At 38.8% G+C, this 21,695-nt stretch overlaps 1 protein-coding gene across 17 annotated transcripts in view; it reads left to right on the forward strand.

Annotated features, from left to right (window-relative positions):
- The window catches only part of SOX6 (SRY-box transcription factor 6), a 626,712-nt gene that overhangs the window by 597,756 nt on the left and 7,261 nt on the right, over positions 1-21,695 (forward strand). For 13 of the 17 annotated variants that reach the window (XM_040495726.1, XM_040495729.1, XM_040495727.1 and 10 more), the window contains 2 exons: positions 7,765-7,998; positions 10,687-10,903. In XM_040495726.1, coding sequence (XP_040351660.1) covers positions 7,765-7,998; positions 10,687-10,903 — 451 coding nt within the window. The remainder of the gene's footprint in view (positions 1-7,764; positions 7,999-10,686; positions 10,904-21,695) is intronic. The other 4 variants (XM_040495724.1, XM_040495738.1, XM_040495725.1 and 1 more) reach the window with 1 other exon arrangement.

Below are 21,695 nucleotides of genomic sequence, written 5' to 3' on the forward strand. Positions count from 1 at the left end.
TTTCTATTTGTTCTTGAGTAAATTTTAGTAGTGTGTGTCTTTCAAGAAATTTATTCATTTTATCTGTTTTTAAGTTTATTGGAATTAAGTTATTTACGACAGTCTTTTATTATTCTCTTAATGTGAGTAATATCTATAGTAAAATTCCCTCTTTCAATCCAAATACTGGTATTTTTGTTTTCTCTCTTCGTTCATCAGTCTTACTAGGGGTTTATCAATTTTATTGATCTTTTTGAATGATTAATCCTTGGCTTTGTAAATTGTCTTTATTGTATCTGTTTTGTATTTCATTGATTTCAACTCTATCCATGCTGAATCTGTGATTTTATTTGAATTATTTAATTTGTTTATATTTAAGGTCATTATTGAATTTGATGGGCTTAAGTCTTACAATTTGCTATTTTTTCTTCTGTTTTTAGTTATTGTTATTATTATTATTATTATTATTACAGTTTTATTTCTCTAGAGCAGTAAGATTCACAGTAAATTTGAGGGAAAGATACAGGGATTGCCCTTTCCCCCACACATGCACGGCCTTTCCTGTTGTCAACATACCCCACCAGAGTGGTACATTTGTTGCAATGGATGAACCTATCTTGACATATCATAATGACCCAAAGTTCATAGTTTCCCTTAGTGTTTACTCTAAGTATTGTACATTCTATGGATTTGGACAAATGTATGGTAACATATATCCATCATTAGGAATCATACAGAGTATTTTCGCCGTGCTAAAAATCCTCTGTGTCTTATCTGTTCATCACTCCTTCCCTGACCCATGGCAACCACTGATCATTTTACTGTCTCCTTTTCAGTCCTTTTTCAGTCTTCCATTTGAATTATTCTACTGGCATGTTAACTATGCTTTTTTGTATTTTGTTTGCTTGTTGTTTCTAGTGATTTACTATGAATCTTTGAGTCTTCTTACAGTTAAAATTATACCACTTTTTATAAAATAAACCGTTAACAACTTAATACCAGTTAGTACCTTATCCTTTGTGCTAATGTGCCATTGTTCTCATGTTTTACTTCTTATAAGTCCCACAGTACAGTGTTATATTTTATATTAAATAGTTCCTTGTCTTTTAAAAACAAATACAAAATCAGCTGTTTATTAATGAAATCCAGAGAGGAAACAAAGAGGGATTTTTTTGTTTTTGGTTTTTTTTTAGTCACATTTATCATTGTTGATGCTCTTCCTTTCTTCATGAATATCTAAGTTTCTGTCAGAAATTATTTCTCTTCACCTTGAATGATTTTTTTGAATACCTCTTTTGGTATGAGTCTGCAAGTAATACATTTTTTCAGCTTTTATTTATCTGAAAATATATTTCACATTTGTCTTTGGAGAATATGTTCTGAATTTGAGCCATCTCTGAATTGATTTATTTAATTTCAGCATTCTAAAGATGTTCTTTAGTCTTCTAGCCTTCATTGTTTCTTATGAATGATTAGTGATTATTTATATTATTGTTACTTTGTATGTAATGTGCCCTGTTTCTCTGAAATTTTCCCTTTGTCTTTGGTTTTCAGCAGTTTGACTAGTGTCTAGGTATGGTTTTCTTTGTATTTATTCTAACTGCATTTACCTGAATATCTTGAACCTGTAAGTTGATGATTCTCACCAAATTCAGATAATTTTCAACCAGTGTTTCTTCAGATATTTTTCAGTCATGATTCTCTCTCTCTTCTATCTGGAACTTCAGTTACACATATTCTAGGACTCTTAGTGTTGTTCTACATATTGCTGAGTCTCTGTTTATGTTTTTGGCTTTTTTATTCTTTTTGATTTTGAGACTAAATAATTTCTTTTGATGTTTTTTCTTTTTTTTTTTTTTAATGTTTGTTTATTTTTGAGAGAGATAGAGACAGAATGTGAGCAGGGGATAGGCAGAGAGGGAGGGAGACACAGAATCCAAAGCAGGCTCCAGGCTCTGAGCTGTCAGCTCAGAGCCCAACGTGGGGCTCAAACTCACAAACTGCAAGATCATGACCTGAGCTGAAATCGGAAGCTTAACCGACTGAGCCACCCAGGCACCCCTCTTTTGTTGTATTTTCAACTTCACTGACCCTTTATCTGCACTCCAAACTTCTGTGAAATCCAATCAGTGAATTTTCATCTCAAATATATTTTGCAGTTCTAGAATTTCCATTTCTCTTTCAAGTTTCATTTCCCTGCTGAAGCATCCCCTGACCCTGTCTATGTATTCATTATGACAATCTTTTCTTTTAAGTTCTCAAACATATTTATAATGGTTACTTTAAAGCTCTTGTTTGTTAATTACACTATGTGAGTCATCTCAGTTTCTCCTTCTGTTGAGGTTTTATTTGTTTGTTCTGTTTTGTTTGGTTGTTATTATCTCTGGGTCATATTTTAGTGGGGTTTTTTTGTACAACTAGTAATCTTTTACTGTATATTGCATATTGCAGATTATAAATTATAGGTTTATTATCAGTTCATTAGTAATCATTGAGACTTATTGAGAATTATTCAGAGGTAATTTCTCATTTGATTTCCATTTTGATGTCTTCTTGAATATATTTGTTCATGTCACTACCCCCACTTAAAAACTTTGAAGACTTCTTCACTTGGCATTCAAGGTACCTAGAAATCTGTCTTCCACTTCTCTAATTTCATCTTTTGGTGCTCCCCTATTTTCTTCTATAAGCCCAAGCCAGAGTCAGCTTCTTTTTATTCCCTAAAACTCTACCACCATTTTGTTGTATCTCTGTGTCTTTATTCACACAGAATTCTCCAGCCTAGAATACTTTCGCACCCATACCTGCTGGTAAATTTTTCCTCTTCCTTTAAGATGCTGCTCAAGCACCGCTGCATCTCTGAAGCCTCCCTGATATTCATCTCTGTTCCTTCCAACAACATTAACAGCCCCTCTCCTCTGCTTTCATAGTACTTTTAAATTACCTTTGTTGGCACTTCTACTGTTTTGTAATTTTCTATTTATGTGTCTATTTCCCTCACTGGACCAAATCCCTTTAAAAAAAGGCACATGTGTTATCATTCTTTGTATACCCAATCACAATGTTGGGTCTATCTGAAATTTGTCAGAAGTGTTTGCTGAATTAATGCATAAATAAATGATTACTAGGCACATTAGAGAATTAGCCAAAGTTCTTCTGTAGGGAAGAACACACATACCAAACACTTACCACTTACTCATTCACTCACATAACCCTTGGAATTTACCCAGGAAGGGGGCCTCTCTAGGATTAGTTCAGGACCATTGCCATAGGCTATGATGGTTACACTGGCCTTCTTTCCAGCCCACCTGGAAAAACTCAACTTTCTGTCTTCATTTTAAATCATTTAAATCACAGATTCCTAAGGAGGTCTTTGCCTTGGCAATTTCTGTTTTCTACCCACAGACTATCTTTCTTTGTCTAACTGAAAGTTTGCCTTTACTGAACTATGATATGGGAGACAAAGGATGAATTAATCAAACCAAGCCCCCTGGGGAAGTTGAAGAGAGCAGGAATTCCTGGTGTACAGGGAACAGTTCTTTCCCATGGTGCCTAGTGTGGTGTTATTGACCTCCTGGCCTTTCAGTACCTGTCATTTATGATTTCTATTGCTTTTAATTAAAGACACTTAGGTCGGCCTGAAAGTAGTAGTCTCTAGGTACATAGCTTTTGGTCTAGGCTTTCTCTAACTGCTTTTCATGAGGAGATGTATCATGAACATTGAATTCACAAATGATTCCTCTGCTCTTAAAAGTAAAAGGCACTCCATCATAGAATTGTGAGACATTCCCTAGGACCATTCTGGATTCTGACGGAGAGCACTGACTATTTATTTATTTATTTATTTATTTATGTTTATTTATTTTTATGAGAGAGAGAGACAGAGTGCAAATGGGGGAGGGACAGAGAGAGGGAGACAGAATCTGAAGCAGGCTGCAGGCTCTGAGCTGTCAGCACAGAGCCAGACATGGGGCTCGAACTCATAAACTGGGAGATCATGACCTGATCTGAAGTCGGACACCAAACAGACTGAGCCACCCAGGCACCGCTTATTTATTTATTTTTGAAGTTTGTTTGTTTGTTTGTTTACTGAGGGGGGGGAGGGAGGGAGGGAGTGCGGCGGGGGAGGGGCAGAGAGAAAGGGAGAAGGAGAATCCTAAGCAGGCTCCACACAGCACAGAGCCTGACACAGGGCTCAATCTCACAAACTGTGAGATTGCGACCTGAGCCCAAATCAAGAGCTGATGCTTAACCAACTGAACCACCCAGGTGCCCTAGTATTGGCTATTTTAGAATGAAGTGCTTTTTTTTTTTTTTTTTTTTTTTTAGCTTGGTGTTATTTTCAAAAATGAATGAAGCAGTATGAAGTTACACTTGATATGTAGATTTTAATGATAACAGAAAGTGGATTTTAGGCTTCAAATGTTCAGACTAATAATAGCACACCTTTTGAAAACAATCCTATAGTATCCTATAGAATCTTCCTCATGTGTTTAAAAAGGTTTATATAATATACAATCTTCATTTTAAAATTTTGGACTTTATACACACATATCCAGTCATATGTATTTCTACTGCTGCCACAATAATTCCCTAATAATTTTGTCTTATGAAGCAAAGTTTAGGTAAGTTAAGGAGCACTTTCTAAATATTCTTTTGGTTTTGTGCCCTCTTAATACGTTCTTACAATTCTGACTCTGATCACATATCAGTCCAGTATAAAAGTGGTTTCAAACCTTGGTCTCCCTGGATAAGTCTCTACTCAAATCTTGGTTCATTGCTATAACATTCCTAATTTAGCTCATTCATCTCTATGTCCTCATTCATTTTTACTTGACTTTCCTTGGAAGAGAGGAGAGGAGGCAAGATAAAAGAGATGCATTTTCTATTTTCTGTCTCTTAACTCACATTTTTATACTTTGTACTATGCTTGAATTTCTCAATTTATGGGAGCATTTATGGTGAGTCCTAGATATCTGCTCTGTAAATTAATTCAATGTCATGTAGACAACATGCACTATGGGAGAAAGGGGCAAGGTTGATGTAGGGTAGTTGGTGGGGTGAGACCTGAGCTCTGTTCCTTGAAAGGAGAATAGGAAGTGTTTGTTAAGACTGAGGTACAGAATGAGAGGGAGAGAGATTGGGCATATGTATGGCATGTCTGAGAGAATCAACTGGTATGGAGTAGAGGATCTACTAAGAGCCGAGTCTGAAAAGCCACCATGATTTCCATCAGTCCGTAGGAGAGTAAAACTTGCCACTCACAATGAAATACATCTTTCAAATGAACAAATAAATGGAAGCTGACTATTTGGTTTTGCTAGAGGTAGAGAGAAAGCTATGACGGTAAAAGCAAATCTCAAATGTTAATCACCTGTGGCATAGTAGTTACCTTAGAATACTATTGAAATGTTTTTGCCTCTGACATTCTCCACAAGCCTGTCTCCTTTTATGTGCATGCATGCAAGTATATAAATTGCTGAATCCATGTCAGTTGTAAAGTAATGGCACTGAGGGCATCATAAATTACCATGGTGATCCTCAGGAGAAGACACTGTCGTATCTGAATGAGTGTTTCACTTCCAGAGTAATGTATGCCTTCATCTGGCCCAGCAGTCAGCATATTGCCCTGTGTTGATGGATATTGTCAGCTGGAAGCTACACTACATTTCACTGCACAATAAACATGGCTGTCAAACCCATATAAAGTGAAATCAATTTATCCTGTATGGTCAGTGCATTTTAAATGAAATTAATGTACTGTGGGTATGGTGGCAAAAAGGTAGCAGATTAGTTATGCATCTTGGGATCCGAGACGTTTCATGTAAGGGATCATTCTGTCTAGTAGGCCTAAAAGAAGGGCTGTTTACAAAATATATTATTTTTGCATGGTCTTCGCAAAGTGGCCCCTCTGCCCTCTTTCATGTTTAGAAAAGAATTGATAATATTAGCCAGTCGGGGCCCCTTTATCCTGTCTTTTGTTTGCTATAAATGATGATCATATTTGTCAAATAATAGTGCACTTTAATGTTCTAATTTATTACTAGCTCTGACACAAACAAATTTCTACTTAATCAAGGTATCTAGAAATAGAGTAGAAGGGCCAGAGATTGATTGGGTCATGTTGTTCCTGTATAATCACTCCACTGAGCTGAAAGGCTTTACTTTTTCCAGAAAGTGGAAATGTTGGTTTTAATGTGTATTTTGCTTCTAAACTTTTGGGAGTTGGCTTTCCTGTTTATGCAGCAGAAAACCTGGCTGAGGCCATCAGTCGAAACACTTTACGTTTAACTATAGAAGTTTTCAATCTATAGGGGGATATGTCGTAGATGCCACATTGCGAAGCGTATATCAGTATGTGACACTAGCAGCGTTCTTGAAAACAAGCAAGAGCTGTGTCCATTCATTTATTCACTCATTTACTCATTCACTAATTTAACATATTTTACTAATTCAATCTCTATATACCAAGTGCTTCACCAGAGCCTAGGGAGACAGCAGTTGAAGGAGAGCCAGTTCCTGCCTTATTGTCAAGGAACTTTCAATCTAGCATGTTACTAGCCAGAGTCATCTCTTCAGAAACTATAAAATATCAGAGGTTCAGATAGAGTTTCATAAGGGAATGTTAAAGGACTACCCTTAAACAGCAGACAACTGTATCAGGACCCTTGAAATAAATGCCTTTGAGTCTACTAGTTTGCATATAAGTTGAAAACCAATCTTTTACTTAATAAATATTTATTGAATATCTACAATGTGGGAAATCCTGGGGATACAAGAATGAGTAAAACAGAAACACCAACTTTAGGGGTTTCATATTCCTTTGGATGGAGTGGAAAGATTAGAGAGAGATAGTCACATAAACAAGTAATTTCATGTAGCATAAAAGAAAAAGGAATGAACGCAGCCTGGGGAACGTCATTGTGAATGCTGTTCCAATGGCTTGAATTACCCTTCCCGTCTGCCTCCCCCTATTCACGCGATAATTTTTATTCATCCTCCACAAGAGAGCTTACCCATCACCTTTCCTAAGAGGCATTTGCTGACTGTCTTGTCTGATGCCCTTCTGGTACCCTGTATACTGCAGTATTACAGCATTTATCACACACTATTATAACTGCCTGGGGCCTGTATCCCCTCTGATCTGTGCGCTCCTTAAACGCAGGGATTGTTTTTATTTACCTTTGCATCCCTAACCGCTGCCATAATGCCTAACTCATAGTAATTGCTCAATTAATATTTTCTATTGAATTTACTAATTCATGAAGCACACCACACGTGACTGGGTCTTGAAGGATGAGTGGGACTTAGTGGGACCTAGTGAAGGAGTAGAAGGGGCTTCCAGGCAGCGAGAGGAGTGCCAGAGAGGGCATAATATTGTGAAACAGAATTCTATTTGAGGTAAAGAGATAGTTTGAACTGGCTGCGGTTTTTGGCAAATGAGGCTAAAATGATAGGTGAGAGCCTGCTTTTGAAGGGAAGACTCGCATCAGGAAAGGTTACCATAAAATAATGCCAGTCATTGCAATATCACCACCTGCAAGTGCCTGTAGTAAAAATGTACTAGGTGCATAAAACATACAAAGTTAATTCTGCCCAGTGTGTCTTTGAGGCCTCCATCAGAAGGGCCTATAGAATTGTCATTTGAAACTGTTTCTTCCAAGAGGTCACTTAAAACGAAGAAAAGGGCATAGGGAAAACAGCTGAACCAGGCGGCAAGCTGTGTTACGTTACTCAGATAATAATGTTTGCACCCATCTTGTTCTTCCTGCCCTGACATTACAGGAAGTAAAGCAATGAATGGCTCTGCAGCTAAACTACAGCAGTATTATTGTTGGCCAACAGGAGGCGCCACTGTGGCTGAAGCACGAGTCTACAGGGATGCCCGCAGCCGGGCCAGCAGCGAGCCACACATCAAGCGACCAATGAATGCTTTCATGGTTTGGGCGAAGGATGAGAGGAGGAAAATCCTTCAGGCCTTCCCCGACATGCATAACTCCAACATTAGCAAAATCTTAGGTGAGTGCAGTCGCTGATGCTGACCTCCTACCCTGCGAGTGCCCCCCAGAGTGGAAAACAGGGGCATAACTTGACACCTAAGGGAGACCGTGGTTTGCAGAGGTTAGATGTAGCTCAGCAAGCTGCCACAAGAGACTTCGTCACCATCTCTGTGTCCCCCACCCTTCAGTGTGGCATTTAGGTTTAGGGGTTATATATCCGCGAGGTGCCAGGGAAGGACTGACTAAAAAACTTATTGTAGAGACAAAACTATTTATAGTGTGTTAATACTGTGAATTGGGCAACTGTGAAAGGTACTGCTAAACCGGATTCGTGGAGACAAGCCTTATCTCCTTTTCTTATTCAGTCTTCTTAAAACCCTAAGTTGCTCCGAAACCTTGGAAACATTCACAGATCCTACAGTTTTCTGCTTTACTGTTCTTGGGTTCATATATCCTTCGGAAAAGACTCGTCAGGAACTAGGGTGAGCCCCAAAATAGTGTGAAATTCATGGAGTGTTGAACAGTGCCTCTAATGATAACTTTAAAACTTGTAAAATGAAACTACATTTACTTTAATAAGATATGACGAGTTCAAATTTCATAGCAGTGAGTTGAACACATAGACCACAGGGCAGAGGCCCGTTTTGTGGTAGATTGCCAGAGTGATTCTCCCGTTGCTCAGGATTAAACTCAAACCTCGTTCTATTAGTGTAAAGCTTGCTAGTGCAGATTATACAGTTTGGAATTATTGTGTTCAACATATTGAACATATTTTATTCAACATGTAGCATTACAGTCAACATGTTTCCTCTTTAAAAAGAAAAAACACAGAAGGCACTGTTCTATTTAAGCTGTCATGATGTGACAAAATCTCAAAGGGAGCCGTTTAAGAAGCTGAAAAACATTACAGACTTAAACTGTGGTTTTCATTTTTTAAATGTTTTGTTCAAAAGCAATAAATATTTAACCTTAGTAAATATCAGTGATCTGGACATGCACAAATACACGTTTTGTCACTGTATAAATAGTTTAACTTGATTCTGAGACATTGTGAGGCAGTAACCTCTAAGAAAATTTAAAACACACATAAGATCAAATAGTGGTGAAATGTTAAAAAGTAAGTTTTTCCCTTTTATTCCTTGAGATATTTGAATTTCAAGATGGATGCCAAATGTCACTACAATGAGGTAGGGTTTTATTTTTAGAGTTTCTGAGATATACACAGGGATAGTATTATTCTTTTGAATTTAAGTACCTTTGAAACCAAAAGGTTCCTGATGGACATGTTAATTTTGTTTTTCTAATTAATAGACATTTAAAAGAAAATCAGTTTCTCTGTCCTGGAATTTGAGACCTAATTTTGAAATTTTCTTTTCTTCTTCTTCTTCTTCTCCTTCTTCTTCTTCTTCTTCTTCTCCTTCTTCTTCTTCTTCTTCTTCTTCTTCTTCTTCTTCTTCTTCTTCTTCTTTTTATTCTTCTTTTGCCATTTTAGTAGCAGCATGAGTAAGCTCTCAGATGGGCATAGAAACTCTCTGTTTCCATCTTGGCAGCTGTAGGGAATCTATATTCTTGGTGTGCATCCTGTGAAAAAAAATTATTAAGAATATAGTAAGTGTATTCATTAAAATATAAACTTTGAAGCACAAGCATTTCAAGAGTGCCAAGAATCCTCTGTTAACTGGGGCTTTAAGCTGCTGGGAGTCAGCAGAACACGGAGAAGTCTGTCTGTGTAGACTTTCTACACAACTTTTGCACAACAATCAGGAAAGAACAGGGATGGATGTGCTATTAAAGCAGACCAGGATACTGCTGGCTGTAGAGAAGATTTGTACGACTTTCCATTTGTTTATGTATGAAAAATCTCCACTGAAGATTAGCTAACATCCAGTCAGCACAGCTGTTACCGCTTTATTCACCAGCGACACACAAAAATGCAATTTGATACATGTAAAAAAACACATCCCTTCTTCGTCAAGTGTTTAGGTAATTCTTTATAAACAATATTAGAGAAGTGAATACTTTTCCTTCTTCCTCTATAAACCACATTAAAAATTTTTGTGCTGTCATTGGTACAGCTCTGAATGAACATTTGTAGTACTTGAAAATGGTATATGTCATTCCAACTGTACCTTCCGGTTCGAAAGCTAGAACTTAAGTAGAGTTTAGGCTTTTTAATTACCCTAGGCCAGGGGAGACAGTGCGCACAGTGGGTTTTTATATATGGAAGGATACCAACATCCGCCGACACCTTCTCAGTAAGTAGCTTCCCTAAAGATGCCTGGACAAGTTGACAGACGTTTGAATCTCTGAAAGCGGGAGAGCTTTTTCTGAGAATCCTGTCAGCCTTGAGAGTATGCTTTGGAAGTTTCAGTTTTTCACCCTTTGAGAGAGATAGACGACCAGTAGATGGGGGAAGGACATTGGTGTAGGAGGCGATCTTTAAGCAGCAGAGACATGTTTTAAAATAATGTACTTTTTGTAGCACCAGCTTTAAGTCACTGAAAGAAGTAATGTAATAAATGTTGCCATATACAAAATTATTCTTTGCTCTATGGTCTATGCAAGACTGCTGGGGAGGCTCAGTGGGATGCGGTGGTAGGAGCTACCCAGAGCCAGAGGTGAGTAAAGCAGTGGGAAAGTATACCCAGTAGTTTCCATGAATATGTTGCCTTGACCACTTGGGTACTTAACGGCTGTTTTTGTTTAGGGTCTCGCTGGAAATCCATGTCCAACCAAGAGAAGCAACCTTACTATGAAGAGCAGGCCCGGCTAAGCAAGATCCACTTAGAGAAGTACCCGAACTATAAATACAAACCTCGACCGAAACGCACCTGCATTGTTGATGGCAAAAAGCTCCGGATCGGGGAATATAAGCAACTGATGAGGTCTCGGAGACAGGAGATGAGGCAGTTCTTTACCGTGGGGTGAGTGTCCCTGAATGTGGCCACCTGGGCTTTCCCCTCCCACTGGGAAACCACAGGATGGCTACTGACCGTGTGTTTGGGAAGGAGATTGGGGAAGGAAGGAGATCAAGACCTATCCAGGGACTAGGCTGTGGTGATCTCTGCAGTGTCTCTCTCTCTCTCTCTCTCTCTCTCTCTCTCTCTCTCTCACACACACACACACACACACACACACACGCACGCGTGCACGGTCTTGCAGCCTGGCTCCTGCTCAACAGCTCAAAACAAACCTGGTCGCCCCTCTCCTTGTCTCGCAAACTAATCTTAGATGTTCAGTGCCCACACACAATGTTTCTGGTAGTTTATTTAAGCAGACATATGGGGAGAAAAAATAAAAACCAACCTTAAGAAATCCCCAGAAGCTTTCCAGCTTCTCTGGGTGGTGCTTCTGACTCTAATCACAATAGTCTGCTTTTGTTGTGGGATCTACCACAAGATAATTGGCCTTGACATTGGTTAGAGGACCTCATTTTTGGCATAAGATCCAGAACTCCTGTTGCAGTAAATTATTCTGTGGTGGAAGCAATAACAATGTGGATTTTCTTGCTTAAATCAGAAACTAGACATGTTTTTGATATCTTCAAGTCTGATTTCATGTCATTTTGTTTAAAAATTAGGTAATAGATTTCTGGTATAAATTTCGAGTTGGCTGACTGGCTGTCTGCATTTAAAAGAGGCCCTTTGTAACCACAGCCATGGGGATAAGCGGGGATGCAGACGCCTGTAGGTTCCAGCACACCCAGACCTAGAGGCACAAGGGTGATAAACCAGAGGACCTTGCTGGAGGCACTGGCCTGAGGCGGCTGCAATCAGCTTGGGAAGATACTTGGGACAGGGCTTGAGAGAGAGAAATGGAGTTAGAGGCAGCTGGGCTCACTGTTAGCTGGAAGGAGCCATGAGGAGCTATGCCACACGCCAGGGCACATGGGACAGCCTCATCTGGAGTTGAGAGATGTGCCTCAGAGGAAAAGTAAAGACCTGCTTAGTTTTAAAGACACTTAAAACAACAACCTCATGGAACAAAAAGTTGGTTTCAGAAGCATGTATTTAAAGCATAAAATTAATTTGGAATAGTAAATAGAATACAAAAAAAAAAAAAACATGCCAATGAAAGCAGTCTGGGCCATGGATCTGTGCCATACATGAGAGTGCTCTAGAGAGGAGCACTGGAGTTTGACCACCAAGGTTCAAACGCTGGGCCACCTGCCCGGGGAAGTTATTGAACTTCTCTGAGCCTCTGTTTCCTCATGTGTGAAATGAAATGAATAGTGGTACTGATGTCATACAATTGTTGAGAGGATTCAATGAGGCAGTGTTTTTGAAAGTACTTTTATGGTGCTTGGTACAATATCAGTAAAGGTGATATTTTACCACTATCATCACTATTAAATACAGATTTACTATCACAATAAAACTATATTTTATTTCATACCATATAGTCAATGAACTTCTTTACTCTGTGGCAGAACTTTTGCAAGGTAAGGGAGGCTTAAGCCACTTTGTTATTTGAGAATCTCAATCTCTTAACAGATGATGACATATGCCAAAGTAGGTTTATCAAATTCTTCTGTATGGTAAATGTTTGTGTTTTTAAAAATAATACCTTTAACATCAGTAATACAATGCAATATAAGTAGGCTATTTACTGGCTATTTAGACGATTTATAAAAAATACCAATCCATAGTGCACTTTGGGAAGTAGGGTCACATGAAACAAAATACAAATTTATTTTAACTCTGTGATAAATGTCTCCTTTTAATCCTGTCTCTGAGACCATATGCAATCTCTTTTGAGCAGAGAATCAAAAGTTTAAGTTTGAGAACCTTTGCGATCCCCTCTGTTTGTTCCAGTCATGTCCCTATGTATCGAGCAATACGTAATGGGTGTCTCTTGCCATAGTCTGGAAGGCTGTCAAAGGTACCATTTTAGGTCCCTGATAATTATTTGAAAATATGAGCTGTAGCAACTCTATTTAATTTATTTCCCCTTACCAAAGGGTACACTGAAGTGGCTCTGGATCAAAATAATTCAACACACAGCAATGCATGTAAAAAAAAAAAAAAAAAACTAAAACAGCTCAACAGCATCTGCCGTTTATTGAAGATCTACTGCACACTAGACACTTTAGGTATATAAATCACATAGTCCTCTAAATAAGGTAAAGAAAAGGTTCTGTGGCTACCAAAAGGTCAGAGAGAGCAAGGGTTTAAATCTAGGTCTCTGCCTCCATCATGCCTAATGACTGAGGGATTGTCCTCAAAATACGTTTCTATTTTGTGCCCTATTCTGGCACAGTTATGAGTTTGGCTGTGCTATTTGAAAAAAGAGTGCCTACAACCTTTGGTTGTGGTGTATGATGGCATTAGAGGAGCTCTGAAATTTAGAGACTAAGGATTCTGTTTCCAGTAGTGCAGTGGGTCCTTTATGGAAGGACCCTTTAAGACTATAGAATGGAGCTACGGATGTGCAGGCAGTGACCAGAATGTCTTATTCTTTAATTTTCAGTGCTGAGTATTTTCCTCTGCCCAGCTTTGGTAATACTTGCAATGTGAAGCCAGGTATTATTTCTACTTAAGGATTCATATTCTCTTTTAAGTAGTTGTATTTGATAGATTATTAACTCCCTGGGGTTCATCTTTGGAAATTCGTCTTCATTAGATGTGAGGTTATTACAAGAGGGAAAAGAAACAAGAAATTCAAAGATTGCTATTGACTTCTTGAGAGAATGGGGGTAAGATCAATTTTATAGCTGATTTTGAAAAGACATGCATAACTTTTGAGCCAACAAAATTACGTATATTGCTCAACATTGTCATGCATTTTATTGACAATACAACTAAAAATTCAGTGAGTTAGATTTTTTTTTTTACTCAGCTATGATGAAATAAATTTATCAATAATATGAAGTGGAGTAAGGTTAGCTCTTGCCTTAGATTTAACCCCTTCAATTGACAGGTTAAGTATTAGAACTTTTAATCATTTTGATGAGCACTATTAATGTTGAAATGATATTAATTAGGGTACATGTAGCTACAACATTGTCTTTTCCCAAAGAATTATGGCCAGATGCATTTCCATTTATTTGAAGTTTTATTTGAATTTACCTGTGAACTAATAGAGAACTATGCAGATACTATAAAATATCAAATTTGGGGCTACTTTTTGAGTAATAATGATAACTTTTTGAATACTTACCATATACCGTATACCATGATGAGTGATTCATAAAGATTATTGCGAATACAACAAATAATTACAAGACAAGCAGTGTCATCCTCTCTACATGGTTGAAAAACAACAATGTTCAGAGATGTTAAATAATTTGTCCAAGGCCACACAGCCAAGTAAATTGCACAGCTGAGATGTAAACCAGGCTTATGTGAGTGCAAATGTGAAACATATGTCCTTTTCACCATTACACATACCTCTCAATTAGAGCCTACAAATTGTTCAGAGGCTGTGTAGTATAGTGGTTAAGAACGTCAATTCTGGAACCAGACTGTTGTGGTTCAAATACTAGATCTGCTTATTCCTGGCTCTAGGGACTTATACATAGCAATCTTTATTCCTCTGAAGTCTCCACTTGCCCTTGGGAAGCTTATTTAAACTCTCTGTACCTCGATTCCCTCATAAATAGAGTGGAGATGACAATAATACCTATAATACTGGGCCTTTCTGAAGATTGAATAGCTTAATATATCTAAAGTGCTTGCTTAAAACAATGTCTGGCACATAGGAAGCCCTGACTTAGGATAAATATTATTATTATTATTATTATTCTAGAAAAGTAATGCTACATGCCAAGTATATATTTCATATTATAAAGAATTATATTCTAGTGACTTATGCTGTAAGTGATTTGAACATTTGCCATTTTGAGCTTAATCCTTAAGAGGTTGAATCAAACCTGTACGATACTTATAAACATAAGTGATTAGCATAGGCTAGCCATACTCTTTTCAGTATGGAACTCTGTAGAGAAAGCTGGATTAGGATCTCTGATAGGCAGCATAAAAAGATTGCTATCATTTCCATTTCTTACTCTAGTATCAACTACAGAGATGTAGAACATGTAGGCTTATCTCTTCATGAAACAGACCTCATTGTCTTCATTAGTAGATGCTGTACAAGTCTGAAAGATCAGCAAACAAGGGGGATTTGCCAAATTAATATGTAGGTTTTTGTGGGGTTTTGTTTTGGTTTTGGCTTTTGCGATTGGTGAAGCTAAACTGTACTCCACAAATATTCTTGTGATTTGGAAGCCATGTACTAATGCTGTACTCTATCAGGGTCAGCTTTATTCTTTACTTGGGCTGGGAAGAGGGGTTCTTAGCTTGTCTCTGCTCATATCAGCTGCATGTATACACTTTTACAAACATCTACAACTTTTGTTTTGATGTGCACATTCATTATTTGTAAAGCCCAATACTTGCCAGCTATTCCTGTTTGTGAAATCTGCAGTGTTTGAATTTTGACTTTGCAATTGATCTGTAAAGGAAGGAAAAATGCTTTTTAGGAAAGTAATTTCCGATAGACAAAGCTTGAGCCTGCTGGCTGGATTTTCCATTTTGTAATTGATTGGTCCGTCAATTGGTGAGGGCTTATTTGAAACCAGTGATGTGCCCAGCACTGTACTAAATTAATACAGTACATGAGGCATTAATTCTGTACACAGTGAGCTTTCAGAGAGTGCTGTGGTTAGAGAAACCAGACACATACACAAACATATTAGCAAATAAGAGTTTGTTACACACACACACACACACACACACACACACACACACAGGGAATGCATTGCATAGTGCTGCACACAATGTATAGTGAAGTACTAATTTTGATTTTATGGAGCAGAACAAGTAAAGGTCAGAAGAGAAGAGATTACTATTCCTTAGGGCCAGCCATAGGTCATTTTTGAGGAAGGGGACCTGATGTTTGGGTAGGGTCAGGCTGGTGGAAAGTAGAGGTAAAGATTCCTGTCTTAGCATAAAGATTAGCATGAACACATGGAGGGAAATGCAGAAATGTTAAACATGTAAAAAATGAAGCTAGCCTAGGAATAATTATTCCTGGCAGTAAAGAAAAGTAAGAGAGGTAGGGTGGGGCAATATTTTGGAAACTCTTGAAAGCCAGGATACTGCAACTATAATTAGCCATGCTCACTTGATTTTGTAGTCTTTTATTATGCTGGTAACAACAATGAGAAAGCAAGACCAGCATGATAGTTAGCTTATGATTTTGCATCCATAGAATCAGTGGTAACTTAAAAGAGGCCTCAGAAGTCATGTACTTCAAGTAGCCAACCATTGTAGGAGTCCTCCCTACGTTCTGCTTGAACTGTTATAGGGCTAGAGAGCTCACCACTTCCCAAGGAAGCTGGTTTCTTTGTGGAACATGTCCTAATGCTAGCCAAGTTCTTTTCTCTTAACTGAGCCATGGTCTACCTTTCTGCTACTTTGTAGATCAGTTCTAATCCTCTTCTTTGGTCCCTTTTCTAGAGTTAGTCTCTTCCTTATTTATAAAGACAGCCATTCAAGCCTTTAAAGATGGTTATATTCACATTCATTCTCCACTGTCTTCCCTCTCATATATCTAGTCTCATTATATTTTTTCTTCTCCTAAGTAGGTTACCCAACTTTGTCATTTGTTTTCCCCCTCATTCACTAGTTCATTCATTCATTCATTCATTCATTCATTCATTGCATGTATACATTATGGAATGTGCCTCCTGTGGTCCAGGCATTGCTGAAATTTTAGAGCTGTATCAGTGAAAATTCCCGTCCTCATGAAGCTTACGTTCTGGTGGGAGGAATTGGACAGCCAACCGATCAATCAATCAATAAATATCAAATAGTAGTTAAGTACCTTAGAACAAAGTAAAGTAGAGAAAAGGTAGGGAATTTCAGGGGATGGAGTATAATTTTAAACAAAGTGGCTACAGAAAGCCTCACTGACAATCTCATACTGGAACCAAAGGCCTGCAGAGTGAGGTAGCAAGCTGCATGGGTCTCTGGGAGAAAAACAAGGCAGCAACTGCAGAGGTCTGGAGGGACGGTTGTGATTGACTTTTTCAAGAATTAATGATGTCAGAGTGGTAGGAGCAGCATGGGTAGGAAGGAAAAGTAACAGATGTCAGAGAGGTAGTAGGGAGTCAAACTGTGAAAGGACTTTCAGCCATTGTGAAGACTTTGAATCTGACCCTGAGTGAGGTGGAAAGGCATTGAAGGGTCATAGGCAGAAGAGTACTCTGATCTGACTTGGGTTTTAAAAGCGTCATTCTTTCTGCCGTCTTGAGTATTGTCTGAAGGAGGCATGGCTGGAATAAGGAGGCAGGCTTTTACGATAAACTAGATTAGAGTTGACGGTGGCCTGGACCAGATTTGTAAAGGTAGAGGGAACAAGAAGTGGAGGGATTCTGGATATATTCCTGATAGCAGACTAATAGGATTTGCTGATGGATTGGATATAGCATTTGAGAGACATGCGGTTGCCAGGGATTGGCTCAAACAGCCAAGGATGAAGCAATCATTAACTAAGATCAGAAAGGCCACAAGAGGAGCAGATCTATGGAGAATGATCAGGAGTTCAGTTTCACATCTGTAAGGTTGAGATGGTAGTTTGACATCCACATTGAATAAGAAGTTATATATATATACATGACTCTGAAATTTAGGAATGTAGTGCCTACCAGGCATCCAAATTTGAGAGTCATCAGCACCTAGATAATATTCGAAGCTGTGGAAAATGGACAAGATCACCAAAGGAATGAATTTAGATAGAGAGCAGGTGCAAGAACTGATCCTGGGGTACTTCAGAGCTTAAATGTCAGGTTGATGAGGATGAGGAGGGTGCATCCAGGGACCTAGAAGGAGCAGCTAATGAGATAGGAAGAAGACCAGAAGACAAGGGAAGAAAGTGGTTCCCACAAGGGGAAAAGTGGTCAAATGCTGCTCATGGCATAGGTCAAGTAAGATGAGGACTAAGAACCGACTTTTGAATTTAACAACACAAGATCATTGGTAGTGTGACTTTTACAAGCTATGTTTCATTGAAGTGTTGGGGAGTGATTGAAGTAGACTTAAGAATTTAGTAGAAGAAATGGAGAGAGTGAATATACACAATTTTTCAAAAAAGTTTTGCTTTAAAGGAGATCAGAGAAATAGAGCGGTAGCTGGAGGGGGATTCGGGTGAGTCAAGAGAGAGTTTTTGTTGTTTTCTGTTTTTAAAGTGGGAGAGATTATGGCATGTTTATGTGCCAATGGGAATGATCCGGGAAAGAGGGAAAATTGATCATGCAGATGGGAGAGACAATTACTGGAGACAGATCCTTAGTGAGAACAGAGATTCAGTGCACACACGAAAGGGTTGGCCTCCCATTGGATTATGAGTTCATTCAAAATACAGAAAGGCAGGCAGAGAGTTAGGAAAACAGAGGTAGATGGGTACATGTGATGATGGGAGCTTTTGAAAAACTTCTTCTGATTACTTCTAATGTCTCCATGAAATGGAAAGTCAGGTCATCAACTGAGAGAATGTGGGAGAAGCTGGACGTTTGAGGAGAGTTGAGAAGGTATGAACTAATTATCTAGGAGAGTAGAAGAAGGAGTGGCTTAGGGAATAGTACAACATGATGGCTGAACAGCACCAGAGACCAATTTAAAATTCATGCTCAAAAATTCAGACTAGTAATCATGGAAATGTGCTTTCTGCAGCCAAGTTCAGCTGTGTGGGAGTGGTCACAAGTAGGCAGGGAGTTCAAGATTTGCCATGTAAGAGGAGAGAGTATGTACAAGATAGTGACTAACCACAGAATTGATATTGGGTAAAGAGATAAAGTCAAGGCACAAGAGGGAGAGAGAAGGGCAGTGAAAATTGGTTGAAGAGATCAAGGAATTGTAGATGCTCATAAGATGGGAGAATTGTTGAATTGTTCTTCTAGAGAAAGAAAACTAGAAAGAGAAGATGTTGTGGTCAGACAGTGGGATATTTAAAATAGAAATTAGGGGGGCGCCTGGGTGACTCATTCAGTTTAGTGTCTGACTTCGGCTCAGGTCACGAAATCACGGTTTGTGAGTTCGAGCCCCGCGTCGGGCTCTGTGCTGACAGCTCAGAGCCTGGAGTCTGCTTTGGATTCTGTGTCTCCTCCTCTCTCTGCCCCTCCCATGCTTGTGCTCTTTCTTTTTCTGTCTCTCAATAATAAATAAACGTTAAAAATTTTTAAATAGAAATTAGGTGGGGTTACAGCTGGAAATGACAAGGTCTGCTGATATAGGGAGGAGGCCAGATCATCACAGCAGAGAGGAGGTCACAAAATTGAGAGAGCAGGGTGTTAAAATTACCACGTTTGTAGATAGTGAGACATCAAGAATTACGGCAGAAGTAATGTTGGAGAGCCAGTGGCAGTAAGCCAGGAGCTAACATCGTTAAGGAACGAGGGGGGCTGACCAGGCAAGAAGTAAGTACATAGGGGGTCAGTGGGTGACTTAGTCTGGTATCTCTCTACCACCAGTAGTAGGCTTTTGAATATCATGTGCCTCACCACAGAAAATAAGTTATAGATGTTTTGTTTGTCTCTTTGTCTGTTTTTAATGTTCCATTACCGACTTAATGTCCAAATACTGTACTGTTAAATATGTGGAGCCCAGTTTAGAAGAGTTTGATTCTGATTCATATTGCTAAATAGTTTTCTGATCGTGTGAGCTTGCCATTCTCACCCTTGTCTCGATATCCAGTGGAGAATTTGCAACATGAAGAAAGGGTTCAGCTCCTGGCTGTGGTATGTATATGGCCTTGGACAAACCGTTTAAACTCTCCAAAACTTGGTTGGTTACTTCATCGATAAAAGAGGAGAAGTAATATTTGCCTCTTAGGCTTATTGTGAAGGTCGAAGATAATGTGAAAATATCTAGTCATTGTCCCTAGCACTTAATAGGAGCTCAGTTCAAATGTATTTAGTAAATAACTACATCTAGATATTTTGATTATAAAATACTACAAAACTGGCCATCTATTCTTTCCGAAAAGAAAATGTCCTTTATGAAAAGAAACTACCACTTGGTAGTTGGTGCATGGTATGTAGAGTTTATGTTATAGGTTAGCTCACCAAATCGGGAAATCTGTAAAATGGGTTAATATTGCAATAAAAGTTTTTACTCTACACTCATTATGTGATTAAGGCAAAAATATTTTCATTGCAATTATCCAAGTTCAGTAAAAAATTTAATAAGGCATTCCCTGCCTTGGGCAGGCTAGCATGAAATTTAATTTGTGCTAATTTGCCCAAAAGTTAGGAAGCAGACGTATTCTGTTTTTAGAATTTGATCCTATGAGAGTGAAACCAGTATTTTCTGAGGTGTCTCTATGCATAGATATATATCCTATCATCTCCTTCAGGCGACCAAAGAATCACCATGAGCCTCATAAAAATGGATCAATATCAGGTGCTTAGTATCAACTGGGTACAGGCAGGCTCTATAGAAATCGGGAATTTTTATGAGACATACTGAGCATAGTGTGTTTGTGTATTGAATATCTATAAAGGAAAGAGTGATAGAATTCAAGTCAGGTGACCTAGATTCAAAGGCTGCCGCTGCTGGTTATTGCTTGCTTTTAAGCAAGGCCTTATTTTCTTCTTCTGTAAAGTGGGCATGACAGTACCTCATGGGGTCGTCATGTTAGTTGAATAAGGTAATATTTGCTATGAAAGTGTCTGCTATGTTATGTTGGTCAGAGGTTAAGGAATCCAGATTATGCCTTCTAGGGATAGGAAGAGGTTGTCAAAGATAGCATTATCAGGTATCTCCGAGTGATTCTAGGTCATTTCCATCATTTTCCCTTGGACCAGGCTGGAAGACATGCAGGGCTCTTTGAGAAAATTACTCTGGACATGTCAAAGAATCGCTGGTAACTGAGCCACTTCTTCATGGATTGAGGGTATTTTTCCGTTAGACTGAGGTGGTTAGAGAGTTTCAATGATATTTTAGAGGGTCCATAAGAACCATTCAAGAGAAGGACTGGCCTGAAGTGTCGTGAGTGTTAAAAGGTGAGAGGACCTTCCAAGACTTCCCTGACCCCAGCTCTCATAAATATCTGGAAACTGAAGCTCAGAAAGGATAGTCATCAGAAAGGAGCCTGCCAGTACCCAGTTGATACTAAGCACCTGATATTGATCCATTTTTTATGACGCTTATGGTGATTTTTTGATTGCCTGAAGGAGAAGATAGAGGAATATATATCCATGCATAGAGACACCTCAGAAAATACTGGTTTCACTCTCATAGAATCAAATTCTATGACATGAGTTTACATTGTAATTACTGTCCATTAAGGTCGAGGAACACTTGGTAAGTATTTCACCCATGAGAATATTGTTTCAGTCATAGTCTCTGAGCGAGGTAGTAGGTCTTCAGTTCTTTCAACCCATTACAATGCCTCAAGGGAGATTGAGAGGCAGATAGCCATGTGTCCCTGTAGAGGGAGAAACTGACCTTCATAAAGGGTTTGGTAAGTGTATTTGAACTAGAGTACCATTGTGACCCGGCCTTGGCACCTGCTGGCATCCAGGATGAGGCAATGGATGTTATTCTGATAGGCTCCCTGCACTTCACTCCTGACTCCTCCAACCCAGCTCCAGCCCAGACATCCAACATGATCCTTCCATGATAATGAAAACAGAAGCTCCTTAAAGGAGCATGCTTACAAGTTCAGCCACAGAAATAGGTAGATATTGCATGGACACCAAATCTATGTTTTGCT

Source organism: Herpailurus yagouaroundi, unplaced genomic scaffold, assembly GCF_014898765.1.
Source record: "Herpailurus yagouaroundi ecotype Mexico unplaced genomic scaffold, PumYag 187, whole genome shotgun sequence".
Classification (NCBI taxonomy): Eukaryota; Metazoa; Chordata; class Mammalia; order Carnivora; family Felidae; genus Herpailurus; species Herpailurus yagouaroundi.